This window comes from Balearica regulorum, chromosome Z, assembly GCF_011004875.1.
Source record: "Balearica regulorum gibbericeps isolate bBalReg1 chromosome Z, bBalReg1.pri, whole genome shotgun sequence".
Lineage (NCBI taxonomy): Eukaryota > Metazoa > Chordata > Aves > Gruiformes > Gruidae > Balearica > Balearica regulorum.
The window spans coordinates 13,814,946-13,838,783 of record NC_046220.1 but is presented as its reverse complement, the minus strand read 5'-3'; the positions used below and the strand labels follow the sequence as shown (position 1 = coordinate 13,838,783).

General features: G+C 39.3%; 2 protein-coding genes across 2 annotated transcripts in view; one reads left to right on the top strand and one right to left on the bottom strand.

Annotated features, from left to right (window-relative positions):
* The window catches only part of IFT74 (intraflagellar transport 74), a 41,423-nt gene extending 39,539 nt beyond the window's left edge, over positions 1-1,884 (bottom strand). Inside the window, exons 1-3 of the mRNA XM_075741001.1 lie at positions 1,760-1,884; positions 874-1,013; positions 298-433 (exon numbers count right to left, since the gene is read on the bottom strand). Of these exons, the coding sequence (XP_075597116.1) occupies positions 298-433; positions 874-1,013; positions 1,760-1,778 (295 nt within the window). The 5' untranslated portion in view covers positions 1,779-1,884. The remainder of the gene's footprint in view (positions 1-297; positions 434-873; positions 1,014-1,759) is intronic.
* Positions 1,885-1,970: 86 nt separating this feature from the next.
* PLAA (phospholipase A2 activating protein) lies at positions 1,971-19,280 on the top strand. Its single transcript, XM_075741000.1, is given in 15 exon segments — positions 1,971-2,034; positions 2,037-2,256; positions 4,425-4,618; positions 5,405-5,505; positions 5,585-5,705; positions 6,033-6,200; positions 7,248-7,383; positions 7,881-8,050; positions 8,981-9,138; positions 10,073-10,292; positions 11,569-11,637; positions 12,596-12,667; positions 13,508-13,609; positions 16,870-17,034; positions 18,553-19,280. Coding segments are annotated over 15 exon segments (2,511 nt in total). The 5' UTR covers positions 1,971-1,985; the 3' UTR covers positions 19,119-19,280.
* Positions 19,281-23,838: the final 4,558 nt, after the last annotated feature.

Genomic DNA, 23,838 nt, shown 5'->3' with positions numbered 1-23,838 from the left:
TATATGACTAGTTACTAGATAACAAAGTATTTTAATTATTTCACAGTGATGGAGGAAGACACGGTTTACCCTGTTCTATTCTTTTGAATGATTTTTAAATACAGCTTAGGCACAGAAAAGCCTTTGTCTGCTGTGACTGCCAAGAGCAAAGAAAATAAAAGAGGGATGCTTTAAACTTCCTTTCCTTTCTTCTACTCCTATTGATCATAGCTATTCACTCTGCAATTTATACAGCAATGAAAAGTTTTCCTTTAAAAAACTAAAGATTTCTTGATAGCTATTTTCAGTAAAAAATACCTTTCATTGCAGTTTTCATTCCGCTTAATCCCTGCTGAGTCACTGGACGGTCTGTAACCTTAATCTGAGATGATAACACTCCTCCAGTAGTTGAGCAACCACCACGAGAACTGGGTCTTGATGTACTAGGAGGCATCTATAAAAAAAAAAAAACAAAACACAAAACTCCGAATTATGAATTTATTATCCATATGCAATTGCCAAAGCAATTAAAAACTTAAGTTAGTCTCTATACTGTTCCTACAAGAATCTTTTAGCGTTTACACCTCTTCAGGTAAACTTAGCTTCAGTCAAATGTCCTCTGCAGAAGGGTAAGAGACTACCTTTAAGCAGTAGTTCATTCTTCCTTGTGTTTGCAACATTAATGCTATTAAGATCTCCCATTGAAGCCATGATGCAAGACCTCCTTCACCCCTTTTGGTCAAAATTAGAACATAAAACTGTCTACAAAATTAAAATCTTAAAATTCTACCTGAAAAACTATCATCAGCCCAGTCACAATACTATAAAAAAATTACCAAAAAATGGATAAAAGTCTAAATATAGTGAAGTTAATGTTCAAATTTTTTAACATACCCCTGTTCCTATTCTGGTTGCTGATGGAGTCCTTGATGAAGAGGTAGGCCTTGCAGTCAGCCCTATTCCTGCTCTTGAAGAAGGACGAGCTATTGGAGTCTGTGACTGCTGGCCATGTTTGTTCCCTTTTGAACTTCTCCCTGGAAGAAAGACAGAAATAATCCTTCAATTTGTACAAGTTCTTTAAAACTAGCAGAGATCAACTCTTTAAAGCTCAATCCTTCCCCCTATTAAAAGTCCAGTTTTCTTTAGAAATCTGCAAAGCACTTCCTTACTGGAAAAGCATGGTATGAGACACAGACAGTGCTCAGAAAGGACCACAGAAGGTCCATCAGTAAAGTGAGACAGCACTCCCTCGTTAGTGCTTAGTCAGTCCTCATTTTACGTTGTTAAACACATAACTGCTACTAATTCTTGTGGCATATATTGTTTCAGCATCCGCCCACAGAATTCAAGTCTCTCACGAAACAAAGTGGCAGTGAACAGCTGTTGCAACTATCTCTCTGGGTTATCTGGAGACAGTCCTTCAGGCATCACGAGTCACCAATGCAAACCCAGGCTGCGCTGCCCTTGATAAATCCCGCTAGCTTTCACCAGCCCCTTGAGAAGCTCCTCCCCAGCCGTGGCATACAGACAGCTTTTCGATCGCTGAAGCTGCCAGGCAGTTACTCGGAGGGGGCCTGTGAGATGGTGGTGCTGTCGGCCATGACCCAAACTAGCAGGAAGCACCCCTGTTCCCCCGGAGCGGTAAAAGCGCGCCCCCAGACAGGCTGAGGGCGCCTGGAGCCGGGGGTCGGGGTGTTGCAGCACCAAACTGCCCCTGCTTCAGAACCGGGAACCCCCGCGGCCCCCGCTCCCGGGGCGGCAGCAGCCCCTTTCCTCTCACCGGGCTCCCAAGTAGCCATTAAGCCTCCGCGGTCAACTGAGCCGGTATCGCAGCAACCACCCAGCCATACAGGGCAGCGCTCGGCTATCGCGAGATTCGGAAATCTCGTTCCGGCCGCCGAGGGATTGCAGCCCCCAGTGGCCCGCGAAGACTACATCTCCCAGAGTACATTGCGACGGAAGTGAGGCAGCCCGCTCCCGTTCTGGGGCGTGATGCCTGCCGGGACATGGAGTCTCACGGCCTCCCGCCGGCCTGCCCTGTGACACCTCTTCCGGCGTGGCGGTTTCCGGCAGCGGTTGCGGCGGCGGCGATTGTTGCTGTGTCAGGACACTTCGGCGGCCTTCCGCTATGGCGGGCGAGGGCGGTGCGTACCGGCTTCGCTGCTCCCTGATGGGGCACGGGCAGGACGTGCGGGGCCTGACCTGCGGCCTCTTCCCCCAGGGCGGTTTTGTGTCCGTCTCCCGGGACAGAACTGCGAGGCTCTGGGCTCCTGACGGGTGAGTGCTGGGCCGCGGCCCTCGACGGCACAGCCGGCGGCGCTGGGCGGGCCTGGGCGGCCGCTCCCGAGTTACGCTCTGCGGAAAGAAGGGCGCCGAGGTGCAGCCGCTGGGGCCCTGCCCGTGCCCTGCCGGCTTGGTCCCCGCGGCCCTCTCTGCTCATGGGGCTCCAAGCTGAACCGGCGTGGGCCTGGGGAGGTGGCGGGCTTGTGCGTGTGGCGGTGGGAGTCTGATCGCCGGAGGACTTTTGATGAGTTTGTGAAAGGCTAAGGCGTTGCAGCTTGCATGCCTGCTTTTGGGCAGGGTTCTATTTGCTCAGTTGACTGTATGTTGGTATTTTAGCCTGCTTTGCAGGCGCTAATCGTGTCTATAAATACGGGAGTCTTTTTTCCACGTGGTATTAATATTGTTTCCACCTGTTGGTATTCAGTACCAAAGTAATCTTGCTAAGTAACAATGCTGCATTTTTGACACTAAGGCGGTATGCTTTGAATACTTTTAAAAACCTCTTTTTCTCTTGCTGAGCAGACTTCTTTGAACATAAAATGGAATATGAGCCAGAAACTACACAGAAAATTTATACACACAAAGGCATTGGAAAAGGAGAAAATCCAACATTATTTTCTGTGATATTCGTGTTGTACAGGGTTGTCTCCTACCGGATTTGTCATGTTGAATCCAGTCAGTGAATTTTTCAGCATATCATTGTGACCAAAAGAGGTATTGCTAAGCGATGTGAACAGGAGATGGTGGACATGTAGGGTATTGCAGGAAGCCACAGGACATACCTCCTCACTCGTCCGTAGTTTCCAATTGTGAACTGCATTCTGAAGTTGCTAGGCATGAGTATTCTTTCCACTGCCTTCCAGTGAAACAGAAATAATTGGCATATTTGCCTGAGTGCTCACTTGTGTGTTTAAATTGATTTCTGTAGCTCTGCAGTTGAGGGGGAAGAAGACTAATCTCAGTGTGTTGTTAAATCTCTCATTGCAAAAGGAAGAACTTGTTAAATTGCATAGAAATGTATTGCAGGAAAGGAATTTATTGCAGATAAGTTGTGGGTGTCCCCTCCCTGGAAGTGTTCAAGGCCAGGTTGGATGGGTCTTTGGGCAACCTGGTCTAGTGGAGGGTGTCCCTGCCCACAGCAGGGGGGGTTGGAACTAGATGGTCTTTGAGGTCCCTTCCAACCCGAACCATTAGGTGATTCTAAGTCTAATTCTAACCTGTAACTTTTGAGGGCTGTGTGAACAAGACAGGAGTAATTTATGCAGAATCATAGCATTGGTAATGATTATCTTTCTTTGCTTTGAAGACTCTGGGATTACAGTAGGCAGGGTTCAGTGGATAAGCAAGCTGCTGTATGTTGTTTCTGTTATTTAAATCTTACAGGAAGATATGTTATCTTTATTTGTTCTCTGTACCTTCAGCAGAGAAGGTATTTTAGAAGAGTATCGTGGTTTCCCTACGTTTTCCAAGTGTTAGAGTATGAAGGATGACAGTGTGATATATGCTGTGGGTTTTTGGGGTAGAAACAAACACAGAAAAGAAGAAAAAACAACCAAACCCAAACACACACCACCACAACTCACACATTTATTGTGTGGGATAAGTAGCTTTTTCCAGTTAGTGCTATAACTATGGAGGCTGGATCATGATGAAGACCTAAGAGTGCTGCTTGAATCAGTTATAATATATTTAAATATTAAATCTCTACAGTGCTCCTAATTAAGAACCAATGAATAGATTTGACAGGCAGTAAACTTTCTTCATTTATGTGCTCTTTTATTTTAGAGTGTATTGGGATACATATTTGAGTCTTGAGACAGCAAAAGATTTCATAAAGTTACAGCGAACTGTAACTACTACTAATCAAATTTGGCATAGTGTTTGCCAATGAGCAAGGAAGACTAAAACTAAGTCCTTCCAGGCCTACCATTACTGAAAAATAAGTGGAATGCTTTAAATACTGCTTACTGGGTTGGAATGCTGGGGTGTAATTTTTGTCTTAAGTTTTTCATTCTTTCTAGGTCATTCATAGTATTTATTCAGCACAATGCAAGCATAGTTATTAATTCAAGAGTTAGAGTATAAAACAACTGTTGTAATTCAGTGTGTCAACTAAGTACTGTTTGTGTCATGACTCTGAGCTGATTATCAAATATGTTTAGTCTTAACAGGGGTTTTACTGAAATGCACTGTATGAGTGGCCACTCAAATTTTGTATCTTGTGTGTGCATCGTACCTCCAAGTGAACTCTATCCTCGTGGGCTGATTGCAACTGGTGGCAATGACCATAATATTTGCATTTTCACAGTTGACAACCCAGCTCCTCTTTATGTCCTTAAGGGTCATAAGAACACAGGTATGTAGTCATTTTATTTTGTAGTTGCATAACAGTTAACGTGATTTGTTAGAGAGGAGATTAAGTTGAAGTTATAAAACTCAATTTTGATTTCTTTGGTATTTAACATAGCAAACTATTTAATCATGGCCTCTGCAAATAGAACTTTATAATCTCAAGTCACACAGTGACAGTTCATTTCTGTTCTGTTCTCTGTTTATACTTAGCTCTTTCTGTAAACTTTTTAGTAAGCCTTACTAGTACTGTGTGTCTTCAGAACTGCATATTAGTGGATCATTTGCAGATTAGCTTATTACTAAATCTTTAAATGTCACCGCAGTTTCTTGGTAGTAGTATTTTTGCCTTCCAAGAAGATGAGCTAAGTATTTTTTTTTGTATGAAGTATTGCTTCTTGAAGACATAAATTAATATATGTTGATGAAATTTTGGCTTTCTTTGTAATCTTAAAACTAAACCTTTGCTTTAATTCTGTGTCTTGACTAGTTATCTAACCTGCTTGTAAACATATTCTAGTCTAAGGAGAAGAGATCTGGTATTAAAAGAAACTTAAAAATATGAATGACAAAAAGATCTGATATTTTGTAACCTAAAGTGAAGAGATTTTTAAGTAGCTCTCTTCTGGGTTGCAGTGCAACTACAGTTCCACTTAATTCTTCCCCAAATGCTTCAACACTAAATGTGCTACTAATACCAAGTAAATCTCCTTAAATAAATCTTTAAATTGCTGGCATAAGATTGGTGGCAATGCAGGAAACTTGTCAGTGCTGATTTCAATGTTCATTCCAGTTTGCAGCCTTTCATCTGGGAAATTTGGCACGCTATTAAGTGGATCATGGGACACAACAGCCAAAGTCTGGTTGAATGAGAGATGTATGATGACATTACAGGTATGAAGTTCCTCTGCATGAATATAAAATAGGTACTCTGAGTTTGACTGACAAGGCTAACAATGTTGATTTTTTGCAGGGTCACACAGCTGCAATATGGGCAGTGAAAATACTGCCTGAACAAGGATTAATGTTGACTGGTTCAGCTGACAAAACTATTAAACTGTGGAAGGCAGGCAGATGTGAAAGAACATTCACTGGTAAATGTTGCTGCAATTGGTAATCTCATCAGGGTCTCTTTAGAAAGAGATGGGGGAAAAAAAAAATTAAGACCCCACAAAACCATAGAAAATTGAACAATTTTTAGGCAGGATTTTTAAAGTCTCTCAAGTTGTATGCCCAGAAATCACATAAGTTTTTTAAAAGAAATGGATTTTTTTTCAGAGAATAATGAGCAATTAATTACTTTTTTTTAACTGCTCCCATAATGAAGTTTTGGTTGCCAGGATTTAGATGTGAGCTAAATAGAAATGATTTACTGCTGCTAATGGAAATAAAAGCTGCATTAAAAGTTTTCTTTTATAAAGGACATGAAGATTGTGTGAGAGGTTTAGCTGTTCTCAGTGAAATGGAATTCCTTTCCTGTGCTAATGATGCCAGTGTTCGAAGATGGCAGATCTCTGGCGAGTGTTTGCAGGTGTATTATGGACATACAAATTATATATACAGCATCTCTGTCTTTCCTAAATGTAAAGGTAAGATTATTTTTGTGACTACCCAACATTCTTCCAAAATTAAATGACAAGCTAGGCATTCTGTAGTTCTGTGGAGGTGCCAGAACTCAGGAACTCAGGTAGCATTTAATTTACTGCTTTCCTTTAGCATAAATAATTTAAAAATGTTGTGGTTGACTCCAAATCACACCTCCAGCAGAATTGCTCTGGCAGTAGGTGAAATGAAGGGCTCTGGCTTAGGCCTAACTGTAAGGCTTCAGTGAAACTTTGGTGAAGAGATAGCCAAAACTGTCATCTAGGTTGCGACTTATATTTCAGCACTATTGCAGAGTACTCAAATGGTAATGTGTGGCGTACCAGTTTGAGATAATGTAAATTTAGGTACTTCCTCAGAAAGCTTTCAAAGTACATTATAGATAGTTGAGGTTAAGAATTTTATGTGTGGGGCTTAATTGCATTCGTTTTCAGAGTTAGAGTTTTAGAGGTTCAGAACTAACTGTTGCAGACAGTTGCAGAAGGAATTCTAAGTCAGTGACCTTTGTGTGGTATGGAACACTTGCACATTTGTTCAACAGATAAAGTGCATGTATATTAGTGGATGTGTGTGTCATAAATCTCTTATGTCTTAAAATTTCTCATTGAGGAGTTTATAGTCTTTTGAGAGTGCTTTATGGATGTTTCCTGAAAAAGCAGGCCAACCTTGCAAAAATCTGAACTTAAATCAAATGTGAAACTATTCAAGTCTAGTGTAAGATAAAACAGGGATGGTTACAAAATTGTTCAAAGTTCTTTGTTTAAACTGTTGAAAGGTGGAAGGAATCTTCTGTTTGTCTTGAGCATAATTTCATTCTCTGTCTGCTTAGTCCACAGTTTATGCACTTTTTTTTTTTTTGAGAAGACAACTATGCAGTGGCTTTCTTTTAGCTGTCTTCTTGCAATTGAGAGAAGTATTAAATTGTAGAAAGGTTCTCTCACTGTTCTGATTTTTAGATACCTAGTTGCAGAACAGCATCTAGTATCACAGTACACTAAAAATATACTATAAAAGTGTTTGTTTTTTCTTTTCAGATTTTGTAACTACTGGAGAGGATAGATCTCTTAGAATCTGGAAACAAGGGGAATGCGCTCAAACAATCAGACTCCCAGCTCAGTCTGTGTGGTGCTGCTGTGTGTTAGACAATGGTGACATCGTAGTTGGTGCAAGGTATCCAGGTTTTATTCTGTGTATTTTTAGATCTAAATCTGGAAACCCTTGATGAAATTTCAAGCATCACTTTGGATATCAGTTTCATCTATATTTAAAAGTAGAGCTATCAAAGCGTGTGTCTGGATTAAATCTAAATACGTGCTATGTTTCATCCAAAAAGTCATTCTTTTGTTATGTGAATCCCAGATGTGGAGTTAGTTTTTGGGAATGGGGTAAACCATGAATAGACTGAGAATGGACTTACAAGTACTGTATAAAGAACCCTTTTGATAGGTGTATCCTACCTTGATTTCAAAATCCCTACAGATAGGGTTACCTGCTTAAGTCCTTCTCTGGGTGTTTTTAGCATGAGAGTGAATTCTTTCATGAACATAATTGGAAGGGATTGTTAAAAATAATGATGGTTTCTCATGATGCAGAAGTCACCATTAGAATGTATGTAATCGTTTTCACCTTTAAAATAGTATTTGTTTGAATGTTTTCTCTCCATTCAGTGATGGAATTATAAGAGTGTTTACAGAGTCTTTGGAACGTACAGCAAGTGCTGAGGAGATTCAAGCTTTTGAAAATGAGCTTTCCCAAGCATCCATTGACCCGAAAACTGGTGATTTAGGAGATATTAATGCTGATGACCTTCCGGGAAGAGAACATCTTAAGGATCCTGGTAAGTTATTGTTACTTGTGTCATATTAGAGATGCCTCCAAATCTTGGTTCTGAGGTATTGAAACTTTCCATAGTTTCCAAAATTAAGGCTTTGATCACTTTCAATAGAGTTGCTGAAGAAAACGGCTTAATTTTGCTCTATTATCCTTTCATTGATTCCTTTGGAGGCAAGACTCTAGTTTAATTCTTTTTTTTGTAGACTAAAATGGTAAAAAATACTTCTCAAGAGATAGTTTGGGAAAAGGTGGAATTCAGGATGCTGCAGCATGTTCCAGATCTGTTATGCCAGCTGTGACAGGAGTATATGAGACAGTTACATAATTTGAAAAGGGACTACTGAATGTGGATTTTTCTTCCTGAAAGAAAAGTAGATGCAAATTTTCTGTTTTATCTGTTGGCTTCAAAAAGAGTTTGTCTTGATTAACTCAGTTGACATTTTCCACATACTCAGGAGATTACTGAGAATACAGTGGAAGCAGTAGTAGTAAAGATTACTCTTAAATTAAAAAAATACTCTTTCCTATGGCAAAGTAAGCAGTGACCTCAGCCCTTGGCTCTGATCAGCAAGTGACATAAATTTTACAGTCATATGAAGCTTCCCATCTTGTTAGACCATGGGAGAATATCACCTTTCTTAATTGTCATCTCCCTGGGAAAATGGTAAACTTTTGAAATACTTGACTTGAAGTTGCAAAAGCAATCCCTGTCTGGTGGCAGATACCATTATTATAATTATAAAAATGCTATTGTCAAGATTTCTGCTATTCTTGTTGCAACATGTAGTATCTAGTTACTTCCTGTGCTGTGACTTTAAATGCTGGTGAACTATCTTTGCATCTTTAAATTTAGTGCTATTTAAAGACTTTTTCCTCTCCTAAAGTAAATTGTATTCTTGAATTTGTTCAAACTTGTAAACACTCCTGTCTACAGGAACAAGAGACGGACAGACACGGCTTATTAAAGATAATGGAAAAGTAGAAGCATATCAGTGGAGTGTTGGTGAAGGAAGATGGATAAAGATTGGTGATGTTGTTGGTTCTTCTGGAGCCACACAACAAACATCTGGAAAGATTCTATTTGAAGGAAAGGTATATGCAAACTTTAATTGATTTTACTCCTTCTGAAGTAAAATGCTTAATTTCTCATTAAAAATTTATTCCAGTCTTTGCTTAGACAAAACATAATTTAGAAAATAGGCATTTGTTGGTACTTTTTTTGTCGTCTTTGATCTACTAAAACCCAGAAGTAGAAGTATAAATAAGTACTACTTGCTTATTACTTTTGAAGCATGTTTTGTAAAATGAGCAAGCAAATGGAGACAAATTGTTTTGGAGAAAGGTAAACTGGTGGCAGAGAAATGTTCAAGTTCTCTAGTATTTATTGTTACTACCTTGAAAAGTTAGTTTTGACTTCCTTTCCAAAGGAAGTGAACCCTACTATTTATAATATGAGGCTTATCTAAAATATTAGGTACCAGGCTTTCTGTACCCCTTTTCTACGGTAACTTTTGAACTTAGATAATCTGAAAAATGTTTCCTTTACTGAAATATACCCTGAAAAGTCTCTGTCTAGTGCCACCACAGAAGGAAGGTCCTGCTTATTTTATCTCTCATGTGGGTTAAAGAAACCTTAGGAATTTGTTGTTTTCTAGTATTAGAAGTGTGCTTTTTCAGACTGAAGTTTTCTGAGGCATCTGACTGCCCTATAGCTTTCCAGGCAGCCAGAGCTATCCATGAGTTACCTGATGCATCTGTTAATTTGTAATATATCTGCACACACACTATCATGATATGTTGTTCTAGCCTGCTCTTCTTGAGACAGAGAATTCTGGAAAACACAGGGTATGGTTTAAGTATTTTTTTATTTGCAGCCTGTGTGGGAGAGTATTATTGATACAATCTGCAAGTAGCAGTATTAAAGTTTTTAGACTTAGCCCTGGGCCATTAGTCTGCATTTGATACATCTGTATGTAAAAAGTGGTGACAAACTTCTAATTGTTTTTTATTTTTATTCTGCTTAAAGGAGTATGACTATGTTTTCACTATTGATGTAAATGAAAGTGGGCCTTCCTACAAACTTCCATATAACATCACTGATGATCCTTGGCTGACTGCATACAACTTCCTGCAAAAGAATGATCTAAATCCTATGTTTCTGGATCAGGTGGCCAAGTTTATTATGGACAACACTAGGGGGCAAACACTGTTGACTTCAAGCGATCAATTTTCAGATCCGTTTACAGGTAACAATTTTAAACTTAAATGATGACATCAGTCACTCCTCCCAGTTTTGTGTCATCAGCAAACTCACTGAGGATGTACTGTCATGGTTCAGCCCCAGCCGGCAGCTGAGCACCATGCAGCTGCTTGCTCACTCCGCCACAGCAGGATGGGGAGGAGAATGGGAAGACAAAGGCAAAACCCCATGGGTTGGGATAAAGACAGGTTACTGAGACAACAAGGGAGAGGGGAACAACTAGAATATATGCAACTGGTGATACACAGTGCAGATTATCACCCAACGACGGTACAAGTCAGACCACACGCTCAGACCTGTCTCAAAGCCAGACTGTCCCTGAGCAACGTGTCCTGGAGCCATGCCACCCTTCCCCAACTAGCCCCCTTTTATGCTGAACGTGATGTCACATGGTATAAAATACCCCCTTTGGCTAGTTTGAGTCACCTGTCCTGGCTGTGTCCCATCCCAGCTTCTGGTGAAAATTAACTCTATCCTAGCCAAACCCAGGACATGCACTCTGACCCATCTTCCAGATCATTAATGAAGCTGTTGAACAGGACTGGATGCAGTAGTGACCCCTGGGACACACCACCAGTGACAGACCTCCAACTAGATGCTGTGCCACTGATCACCGCCTTCTGGCCCTGGCTGTTCAGTTTTCAGTCCACCTCACTGCCTGCTCAGACAGGCTTCAGTGTCGTAGCTCCTGCGCTTCTTGTACAAGACTTACATGTCCTCAAATGATGGAGGGCAAGACACAGGTAGATCTGACAAGAAAAATATGAAAACTTGACAAACTTCAAACTGAAGTATTTGTCAGATAATCAATGACATCCTGCTTATCACATTTACAAAATAAAGCACTCTTATTTAAACTAGATTCACAAAGATGAAGTTAGGAATAAACTGTCATTAAAGTAATTGAGCTAAATCATCTTGCAATGAACTAGAAATGAGAATACAGGCTAGTGGTTCAGATGTAACTCACGGAGCTACAGTCATCTGAACTTTGCACATGCTTTTGATTTGGTTCTGTCCAAATGTGTAATGCTTATACTCCAGAAAACAAATTTCTAACACTCAAATTATTAGGAAGAATTTGTTCACCATCAGGGGACTTCTGTGTGGATAGGATCAGATTTCTTACACCTCCACAATAAACAATAAGAGGTATTTGATGTTTGGCTTTATTTTTGGCCTGCTTCTGTCTGAAGTGTATTGACACTTTAATAACATCAAGCTGTGTATAGTAGTTGTTGTTTTTCTTACTGTTTCACTAGGTGCTGGACGTTATGTTCCAGGCTCTTCATCCGGATCAAGTACAATACCTGTGGCAGATCCATTTACAGGTAATGTAAAAGCCATAATCTGTCTTGCTGGCATTTAAGACACGTATCTTACTGTGTTCAGTTGCATTTAGTGTTCAGCTCCGGACCACTGTTTCTTATGGTTCTCCATTTGGGGCAGTAGTGTAGGACAAACTGCTAAGGTGGGCTCTGCCGCTGTCAAAGCATGTCCAGATCTGTTTAGTAGAGGACAACCCTCTGCTCTCTGGTCTGCCCATGTCACTGTCCTCTACAGCACAGGAGTAAGGTGTTAAACTTTATGTTTTGTCAAACTCTTATGCATGGCCAACATAGGAATGGCTATATTCATAGTAGTAGTTTTCTTTTTTCCTCGTTGTTCCTTTTTTCTTATTGTGTGAACTTTATTGGTACCTTCCACCCTGAATTTTAGATTCTAACCCTCCTTGGCATAGCCAGTTTGAAGTCCTCCTCATTAGTTTAGCAAGCCTATTTGCAAAGAAATTCCATCACTGATCAGTAGCTCTTGCTTTTCAAGGAGGGTTCTGTAATCATTGATACCAAAGTCCTGCCTGCAAAACCAGCTACGCAGCTGGCCTCCTCAGAGGAGAGCAGTTCTGTCCCAGACGAGAGGCCACTGCTGGCCCCAGACACAGGGAGAGGCCAGATCTGGGCAGCGGTGCCCTCCCCTTGCAGCTTGTCATGGGTAAGGTATCTGCTGTGCTGAGGACCTTTGGACAAGTGGGTGCCACAGATCGTGCCAAAATGTGTCCCAGCTGCGGGTCACTTAGCTTGCGAATTACATCATCACCATGCGTACCTCCCTCACACATAGGCATAGATTTAATCCTTAAATTTCATGAAGTGTTGAAGACTGCTTTTTAATTCCTTTAGTGCAAAGTAACACCTTTAATAGTGATGTTTGAAAACTAGTAACTAAAGACAGGTCTACATTACCTCTTTACTAGTGGTGGTGTTTAAAAAGCATAATGTCTCTGTTCAGGTACCGGTCGCTATGTTCCTGGTTCAGCATCAAATGCAGCAGCTCCAGTGGGTGGGGTTGATCCATATACAGGTAAGACATGATGCTTGCCAATTGAAAGCATCCTTGATTTTTTGCTTTGCTTTTTCCTTTGACATGGATTCTATACTGATGCAAAATTATACTTGATTCAAAATAAGGAGCAGATTGAAGCTGCTTATACTCTGGAAATTATTCAGAAAATAGGGGTAATGGAGCCTTTCCTTACGTGCAGGAATCATGCACAGAAGCTTTAAAATGTATGATAGTAATCTGTTTTTGAGAGGATTTTTGGTTTCCTACTAGTTGTTCAAAGAAATTGATATATGTAGTTAATAGAAAATACACATATCAGCCAATAATTCACCTGTGATTCTAGGAAATCCTTATAGGTCATGATTAAAGCTTTTTATTACTCACTTTCTACAGAGATTTCATGGTACTATTGCACGTGACATAACTTGGTCATATCTGCAAATCTTACAATATATAAAAACTTTGCCTATTCATTATGAAAATAATCAAAAGATAAGATTTCAGGGGCAGGAGGGATCTTTGTTCTAAAATGACCCTTGCCATTTTGGTGTCTTAACTGCAATACCTATTCCTGTGAATGAAATACAAAATCATTCATATAATTCAGAAATCACTGTTAATAATTTACACTTGTATAGTAAATTTTTAAATGGGGGGAGAATAGTTTGTGAAGGTATTTCTTTAAGGTTTAACCTTGAATGTAAAAATAATATAATGACAGCTATTGGCATAAGCATGCAATTTTTTTAAAAGATATTTTTCTGAGTAATGTCCAGCAAGAGAGACTTACTGGTAGGATATTGTTCTATGTCTGACACTTTGGTACACTGTTAAACTTTTTGTATTTTCTTTATGTAGGAATGGGTGCCTACCAATCAGCTGCAGCTAAAGTTGAAAATATTTATTTTCCAAAGAAGGATGCTGTCACCTTTGACCAAGCCAATCATACACAGATACTGGGTCAGTGTTCTAATTTCAAGGGTGGTTTGGGTTTTTTATCTGTTTGAAGTAACTTCACTCTTGATCTTTTCAAAAAGATAAGTGATTTCCTATAGCTTTCCAAGTGTTTCTTGGTTTTGACCTTCTAAAATTGCATTCATCACTTTAATGGTGGATGCATTATTTGAAGGCTTAGGAGTATGAGTAAATTTCACAAGAACTGTATTTAACACATGATATCCATTTGTTTTCCCCTTGAATTATGTCTGCTATTGTTTGGCATCTTTTTTATCAAGCTGGTATATTTGAATGCTTTATTTTTTTTTTGCCTAGCAGCTGGGTATTCAGGTCGTGCAATCCCTTTCTGGTTTTGCTCATGAAAATTTTAGTTCACCAGAGCCATACAATGTAATCTATGAAGTTTTAAAGTAAGGCATTCTGCAGTTTCACAGGTTACAATGGTCACTTCTGTATTTAAGCAGAACTTTCTAAATAACAGAAGAAGAAAACAGTGTACAATATTTATTAATTATACACGGTTTCGGTAAATTGTTATTATTGGCTTGCTTTTCCCTCTCTTTTCTCATGCTTCATTCCTATTCTACTATCTCTTCTATATTTTCTGTAAATGTTCCACAGAATATCTACCCTGTTTGTAACCAGTTTATTTCATGATGTTTCTGTAGAGTGCCTTAGTACATATAAGGGTTTTGTAAAACTAGTCTGTATTCACAATGTACCTGCCTTGAAGATCTCAAAATTAAAATTTTCTTGCTTCCTTCCCTCCTCTTTATATACAGAGCTTGAAAATGTAGTTGTCTAGACAGTCTGATGAGGAAACTTAAAACGGGAGATTCTGCTTTTTCTAAAAAGTATACCTTCACCTTTATCCAACTTAAGCTTGTGGCCTTACAGCCATGGAATCACAGAATGGTTTGGGTTGGAAGGGACCTTTAAACATACCTAGTCCAACCCCCCCTGCCATGAGCAGGGACATCATTCACTAGGTCAGCTTGCTGCAAGCCACATCCAACCTGGCCTTAAACACTTCCAGGGGCAGGGCTTCCACAACTTTTCCAAGCAACCTGTTCCACTGTCTCTTTTAGTTTAAAACCATTACTCCTTAACCTATCACTGCAGGCCCTGATAATATGTCTCCCTCCATCTTTCTTATAAGCCTCCTTTACATGTTGAAAGGCTGCAATAAGATCTCCCCAGAGCCTTCTCTTCTCCAGGCTGAACATCCCCAACTCTCTCAGCCTTTTCTCATAGGAGATGCGTTCCATCTGTCTGATCATTTTCGTGGCCCTCCTCTGGACTCGCTTCAACAGCTCCATATCTCTCTTGAACTGGGGCCCCCAGAGCTGGATGCAGTACTGCAGGTGGGATGTCACCAGAGCAGAGTAGAGGGGCAGGTTCACCTCCCTCGACCTGCTGGTCACACCTCTTTTGATGCAGCCCAGGACACGGTTGGCTTCTGGGCTGCAAGCACACATTGCTAGGTTGTGTCCAGCTTTTGATCCACCAGTACCTCCAGGTCCTTCTCTGCAGGGCGGCTCTTAACCCATTCATCACCTAGTCTCTACTGATACTGGGGATTGCCTCAACCCTTGTGCAGGACCCTTGCACTTGACCTTGTTTGTCCTGGTTTTGGCTAGGGTAGAGTTAATTTTCACAAGGAGCAGGGAGGGGACACAGCCAAGACAGCTGACCCAAACTAGCCAAGGGTGTATTCCATACCATATGACATCATTCTCACTATAAAAGGGTTAGCATAAAACTCGGGGAGGGGCAGCTCTGAGCTGCTCCCGGACAGTCTGCATGTGGGCTGAGCATTTGATTGGTAGTTGGGTTGGTAAATTGCCTTGTGTTGTCACCCGTTTTGTATCTTCTGTTATCAGTACTGTTGTTATTTCCTTCTCCCTTTGCTGTCCCAGTAAACTGTCCTTATCCCAACCCATGGGGTTTGCCTTTCTCTTGCCATTCTCCTCCCCTCCTGCCAGGGAATGTGTGACCGAGTGGCTGTGTGGTGCTCAGCTGCCAGCTGTGGCTGAACCACAACATTACTGAGCTTCCTGAGGTTCACATGGGTCTACTTCTCATGCCTGTCAACATCTCTCTGGGGACTTCTGTCTGCAGTATTGCTCTTCTACGTATTGTTCAGGTTTCGTTTTCTGTTTAAAAATACCAGTCAGAACCTTCAGTAAGCCTCATCCTGTTTCCCTGAATTCTTTGCACTCTGGTATTTGTTCAGGGAGAAGGTAAGGGATTCACAAACTAACAAGCTTTTTTCTAGCGGTTGTTGCTAGTAAATAGTTTTACTGTCCTCTTAGTTTTGCATGGATTTTTACAGCAAAATTTTATCCAGAACTTCCTAAGAGGGAGAATGGCAAGACTGGCTGACTTTCATTCTGCTATGTTATAGCAAAGCAGAGACTTTTACTTAGTATTAAAAACATAACTGCATGAATATTCTTCAAGGATAACCATATTAGTTGTAATTTGAAAACTAGGTTTACTTAGTTTCCTGCAGTTTTGTAACAATGCATTGTTAAATAAATGTAACTATGGCTGGGTTGGGATAGATTAAATAGCTGTATGGTGGTTTGTTTTTTTTCCATAAGAGGCCTACAGTTGATTTTTGTGCGTACTATCAAACTCCAAAGGGTGTACTAATGTAATGCTGTCTGCTTGTGTGTTTATTGGCAAGGGCCTCATCAATTCTGGAAGAACCATGATTGGCAGGTGCTTAATGCTAGATCCATTTTGAGCAAAATGCTGTACATGAAAATCATTTTCCAGTACTTTCATTTTTAAATTTGAGTACAGGACATGGTACAAATTTTTTTTTTTTGCTTATGGCATTTTAATAAGTAAGAATACAAAACCTGTGATCACACCAAGAACATATATTTTCTTTATTGTTTCTGCTACCTAATAATAGAAAAGAGTAAAAAAGAAATCATATTTCAGTTATGAAAACTAATGGTCTTGTGATTCTTTTCTACATTTTCGCCTGTATGTAGGCTAAGATGTGAATTCTGATTCTTTGTGTTGCACTATTCAAGGGGGCTTAATAGTAGCAATCATTATGATCATTAAAAACTTAAAATTAGAAAATCATGAAACTGGGAAAAGTAATATTTAAAAATCTAAAAACCCTCAAAATTATTACAGTACTTGAAACTTGTTTGTAAAGTGCTTTTGTAGTATTTCATTCAAGATCTGGATTTGTGATATTCTAATGTCAGAAAACCATGCCTCTTCTGTTGGTCTTACAGGCAAATTAAAGGAACTTAATGGCAGTGCAACTGAAGAACATAAGCTTACAGAAGATGACTTGATAATCCTAGAAAAGTTACTGTCTGCAACATGCAACGCCTCTGCAGAAACACCTACAGCACAGCAACTTCAGACTTTATGGAAAGCAGTTAACTGGCCAGAAGGTAGACACTTGCAATTATTTTTTGTACCGTCATCTCATCAATAGTTACTTCACCGTGAACCAAAAGTCTTGTTGTGCTGACTGTTACACGGCGTCTGTCCCAAAGAGTTTATTACCCAGGCAGAAACCAGAAGATAATAAACAGATGCTAATAGCACCGACCAGTAGCAGGGGCAGTGGCATGAATTGCAAAATCGGTAATTGGTTGTCAGGTTTTGTTGTTGGCACAATAGTAAACATAAAGGAGAAACTTGATAAAACATCAGACATGGTTATTTCATTAGCAGGAGCACCCTCAAGAAAGAAGTGTGAGGCTTCTTTCGAAGTTGGGCAAAGTAGTGTGAGGTTGGCATCCTGAGTTGTTACCAAGTTAGAGATGAAATTACGGAGATAAATTATTAAAAAAATCTCAAAAGTAGCTCCTGTTTAATATGGTAGAAAAGAAGTTACTGAAGCTAGATTATGTGGTTGGAACTGCATTAGTGAAATAGCATTTTGAATGAATGCAAGTGGAAGTGATATAATTTCATTTGATAATGTATCATTGGCAGCACTGATAGTTTGGAAAGGCTATTTTGGTTGTTACCACACATTCTGGAAAAAATGTATACATTGCATATGCAGATACCTAAACATGCAGTTAAAATAAGCAGATTTCTTGAAATTGCAGTTAAAGATTTATTAACAGGAAGAATATTTTGGTATTAAAAAAATTCACGTTCATTATATAACATCACTTAAACTATGTTTTGGATAGCTGGGAGCTGGTGATGGCCAATGTCTTCATACCTTTCAGACTCTTTGTATTGTACAAAACATTAATTCTCAAGATTCTGCATACCTGCAGGAAAAACTGTTTAATAAGCACGTTCAGCTTTGATTTGGTTATAAGCATGAAATACTAATAGTAGACCCAAGGAGACAGATGTATTTGAAATTTGGGAAAGGGTGGGGGGAACTACTGAACAAACTCTCAGTTCAGTTTCCTTACAATGATTTCTAGCTGATCAGTTCAGAAGATTTTTTTTTTTCCTTTGCAAATTATATCTGAGAGTTGAAGGTAGTCTCGTTTTTTTTTCTTGTTTTTCTTTCTGTAAGGAGTTTTGTAGCTATACTAAATTATAAGATACAGAATGAAGGAAAAGGGAGATGCTGCTCAAATAGGGGTGTTCAGTCACTGAGAAGCTTTCAGAGACCTTTTTGGAGTAGTTATATATTGTGCTTGCCTTCAGTGTTATCAATAAGAGCTTTTAGGAAAGATTTTAAGATTTTTTGCAAAGCATTGTGTTTATCCTAAATTAAGGAGCATGTTTTTTTGCGAATAATTAAAGTGTTAGTAGAATTGGTTTGTGAATACTTGTTTGAAATTCATAAAGACAACTTGTGCTTTACCTGAATCTTTCTGCATGAAACGGATACTGTCCCCAAAGGTAGGGGTTTGAGACTGTATCTGAAAGAAACTCACAGCACATTTGCACATATTGCAATACTAATGCTAAAATATTTTCTTGTTTCTTAGATATTGTTTTTCCAGCCCTAGACATTCTTAGATTGTCTGTCAGGCATCCCACTGTGAATGAGAACTTCTGCAATGAAAAGGATCACGTACAATTTATCGTCCTTCTCCTTAAATTTCTGAACCCTAAAGGAAAGCAAGCAAACCAGCTGTTGGCTCTTAGAACTCTTTGCAATTGTTTTGCCAGCCAAGCAGGCCTGAAGCTTATGATGGAACAAAGGGATGAAATAATGACACAAGCAATAGAAATGAAATCTGGCAATAATAAAAACATCCACATTGCACTTGCCACACTGACCTTGAACTACGCTGTATGTTTACATAAAGTCAACAACATTGAGGGCAAAGCTCAATGTTTATCAGTCATCAGCACAGTTATGGAAGTTGTTCAAGATCTTGAAGCCATTTTTAGACTGCTTGTGGCTCTTGGGACGCTAATCAGTGATGATACAACTGCTGTGCAATTAGCTAAATCTCTTGGAATTGACTCTCAAATAAAAAAGTATGCCTCTGTATCAGAACCAGCTAAAGTAAAGGAATGCTGTAGATTTGTTGTTAATCTGCTCTAATTGTTTGTTTTTCTTAGCACTTGGGAGACACAATGTGTGCTGAAAAAAAAAAAAGATGCTTTTGTTCATATTTTGTGACAGACTATAATTGAGAAAATGCTGTGGATTAATTATGCTTGATTTGTTGCAAGATACAGAGCAAATAAAACTTTTTACACTGTCGTTTGACTGCTTTTCTGAAGTCTGTAGTACACAGGATCTTTGCAAGTCCTTCTGATATAGTTCAGATCAAAATAGATCACCAAGAAGTCAAACCATCTCAGTACTTAAAGGCCATCTAGATGGAAATGTAGGAAATGGCTGTGATTCAGTGACTGTCAACTCCGACACCCACTCCATTTCTGTGTTTCAGTACAATGAGTCTTTTTCTTGACCGTGCATGTTGTCAGCAGAGAAGGGGCACTGAGACCTGTTAAGTTCAATGCTGCTTTTCACAAGCTTATTAGTTAACATTGGTTTCTATTAACCTTTGTCAAATATCCTGGTAAGGAAACAGCATTTACCTAGCTTTCCATCAGCTTTTTTCCCAGTTCCTTTTTGAAACCTACCTGGTTTATGGTTTTAACCTAGAACTAGGTGACTTTGAGGGGTAGAATCTTTAACTGCCGTACAGATGTGCTTCACTGATAAGTGAATATCTTGTAGTTGTAAATGGCTTGAACTTCTACAAAAGCTTTTACATGACTTTGAACTTTTAATGACAGGAATACTCTTACCAGTTGATAGCAAGTGTCTTACTTTAGAGTATGTTGTAAAATAATGGATTATTTAAAAAAAAAAATTATCCTGAAGAGTAGGAGAGAAATTTAGGTGCAATAAAAATCAGATTGAGCATGGAAGTTGGAAGAGACTTCCTATAGAGGTGGTTGATGCCCCCAGGCTGTCAGTGTTTAAGAGGCATTTGGACAATGCCCTGAATGACATGCTTTAACTTTTGGTCAGCCCTGAAGGGGTCAGGCAGTTGAACCAAGTGACTGTTGTAGGTTCCTGACAACTGAAATATTCTAAACTGTACAAATGTAAAGTCAAGTTTTATGAATTAGCTTTAACATAATAACTGTGGTGACTGTGAAAAAGGAAAATAACATTCTACGGCTATTCCAGCAGATCCAAGAGGTTCAGCTCAAAAGGGGGATATTATTTCCTACTACTCTTGCAAATGTTACACTTTGGTTTAGAATTAAGCTGAAGTCAAGCTTGACTTGGTCAATGCTCGAGTTACGTTTTTCATTAGACTGAGAATGGAGAACATGAAAAAAAAAAAAAAGCAGGCAAGCTTTTCTGGCAAATGAGCTTCATCATGTGATACCTGTCTGCCTAATCTGTGCCAGATGTGAAGTATTTTGTGACCAACAACTCTAAACGTTTTTTGCTCTGAACTGTGTGAATTACTACATTACTTCTAGCAAACCTTCTTTCTCAGATGCTTAGTTGCACACTTCTAGTGTTACCCTTCTGATGAATTTCCAGATACATATCCTCACAAACAGTCTTGATCATGGCTTTAGTCACAGGTTTTCTCGTTTGATCTGTTGCAGGTTCATGTATAAGGCAGTCCAAGAAATTATTGAGGATTTAGTGCTTAACAATAGATCAACCCCTTGCTGGGAAAACATCTAAGAAGCTACCTTTAGAAACATGTCTGTGAAATAATGTGCTTGTCTGTTGAATTTGGTTGCCTACTATACAACTGTTCTTGACGCTTTAGCTTTTTAATGTTGTGCTCTTTAACTGTGTTTGTACATGTGCTATTTTAAGAACTCTATACTCATCCAACATTTTGGTTTTGTTACTGCGGGATTGCTCTGTTACAGATTACCTCTTTACGTGAAAATTGTCATGAATTTCCCAGACCAAAAATTAATGTTTACATTAATAAACATACTCTGGCAACTCCAAGAAATGGTATATTAAGACATAATACAAAATTCATTTAAATTTGAAGGGACATGATGGAGCATAGCCAAAAATCCTTCATCTGGGGACTGCAGTATTACATGTTAGGCAAAATACACAGAGCAGGCCAGGAATATTTGGATAGAAGGACAGCTGCTGCTACAGGGTACTGTGATCCCTGACCATCCAGTGATTTAGCATTGTCTGAGGGGGGAGAGGAAGTGGGGGACGTTGGGTTCCATTCCCACAGAAATTGTCCTTGGAGGGTCTGTCCCCATGGAGACATGCAGTGACAGCATAGGCAGCGGAGGTAATGTGTAAAGGAGGTAATGAAAAAAGTTACAACACGCAGCAGGATCTACAGTATGTTGTAAGATCTTAAAACAAGTGTGGGGTTTTTTTAATTGCCACAGAAGCATGTCAGTGTTCTTATGCCTTCATGCATTTGTGTAGTAGCTTTCAGTGAGGGTTTTCCCAAGCTAGCAAAACTGGGTACATGCCAACACAGGTTGAGTGCAAAAAGGGGAAAACCGTATCTTTTACAAAGCAGTGGACATTTTTTTCTGTCTTCTGACATACAACAACTAAATGTCCTCCTTTTGTCAGTATTGAAAATGAATAATTGCTACTGCTTTATAAATGACACACTTCTAAAACTCCATTGTGGTACACGTAAGCGTGTGTGTACATAAACACACGTATATCTAAGTGTACTATAAAATCTGCTGCTGAGATCAACAACAACTAGAAAAAGTTAAGGATGTCACCAGGATGAAGTTTCAGTGAAAGGATGTTACATCTATGCCTAGGAAATGTGCCAGATAGGACATCCACAGTGTACAATCTTTTGAGACCAAAGGACACGGAAAACAAGTATGTGCCTCACACAGAACTCACGAGCTGGCTTGCTGTCTACAGCAATAAACCTCAACTAAGCTGATCTGTGTGCTAAGGGCTCCTGATCTGATTCATGGGGGAAGAGTAAAAGTATGTTTGAGAGATTTCAAGAGCCCCTTGAAGAGAAATTGTGTCTTCTGCTAAGAAATCAAAGCGCTCAGTGGATTATATCATTCTTTTGGGATTTTTTGTAAGCTAGAATGGAAGCTCTTAGAACAGCAAACAGCATGAAGTAGCACTTCACATTAAACCTTTGTTGTTAGGCCTGCCTTGGACTTTATGAAGTAGAAGTACTTGGGATCTACTCAGACCAGAAGTCAGCATACAATATAAAATGGCTTACTAGGGAACTGAATGAGGAATCAAAACTGACTCAGGGGAGCATGAACTGCCGTACTTGCCAAGACAAATGGAGAATATACTCACATAACCTGGGATAAGATTTCTGTAATGTTTATTATTATGATGCACCTTGCTCTCATCAGGGCCTGATCTTAAGCAGATATTTTAAAATGACTGAGTTGCAGACAGAAATAGACTAACTTCAGTCTGCAAACCTATTTCATTAAAAGCTGCCTACATTGAACTATACATTCATGAATCGCTGGATGCAGTCACTTCTCTGTAACATAATATGCTAAAGTAACCTACTATAGAAGACTAGTACCATAGACTAGTTCTAAAGAGGTAACTGTAAACGCTTTAGGAAATGTTATAACCTGCTGGTTCCAATTGTGTGGTTTTTTTTGTTTAAGAATACTTTGTTAAGCTGCCTTAGCTGAATTTGATCCATTACTATATAGTGTGATCACTTTCCTTTTTTTTTTCCCCTCCCTCTCTTTAAACAATCAACAAATCCAAAGTCTAGCAACAGTAGACATTTCCCACCTTTTCAAAATATGTACTGAATAGGCTGTGAAATTAAATGTTCAGCAACAAGATGCCATATGCAACTGTTGAAAGCCTAAAGGAATATCTGGGCATTTTCAGATTTCCTAATCTTCCAATGAATTTTTGATGTTTATTCGCTGTAGAGATTGACCTTGCTGTTATGGTGGGAATTTTTTTTTTCTAGACTTAACCAACTGCAAAGATGAATTTGAAAATGTGGACCAAGTCACTGTTGATCTGTATCAAACACATGGAAAAAATTAGTGTTAGGTATGAACATCCCTTTTTGACAGTAATTTTTGAAGCCTGTGACCACATAAATGCCAATACTGTTAGAAATCATTTTAACAACACGCCCAATTAGCTTCTGTACTGTGTGAATACACGCTGCATTCATTTAAAACACAGTCCATACACATAACAGTGCAGGTTTTGTATAAAAATAGCAGCTCAGGTGGTTATTAGGTATTTGATTATTCCTGATTAATCTTTAACATTTGTCCTATTTGCATGCCTAAGCATACACTGCTTAACCTTTTATTTTCTGTATCGTTGCTCAAGGGATCCCACTTTCATCTCAAACTCAAACACCCCTCATCAGCATTTCCTAATTACATTACCTCTGCCATTTTCAAAGTACATTAAGGCTGCCGTTTTGTGATGATAAACACAAAGATCTATTCCTGCCCATCCAGGTAATCTAACACCACAGACTAATCAGGACTGACTCTAACCCTGTGACTGCACATCACTCAGCTCCGCAGGGACTCACACTTACTGAAAAAAGAACAGATGATACTTAATAAATTCTTGTAACCCTTTTGAAAACACAATGTCAACCACTGTGTTACTGTATTAGTACTCTTTATCACCTGGCCACAGCACTTTTGATCACCACTAGCTTTGTACAACTTGCATTCAGCGCATCTCTACCTAACTGAGGTAATGTCACCAATGCTGTTTGAAGATCCAACACAATGTGGAAGCCAACATGTTTGAGTCTGGGGAAAAAAAAAAACAGATGGACGAATGGACA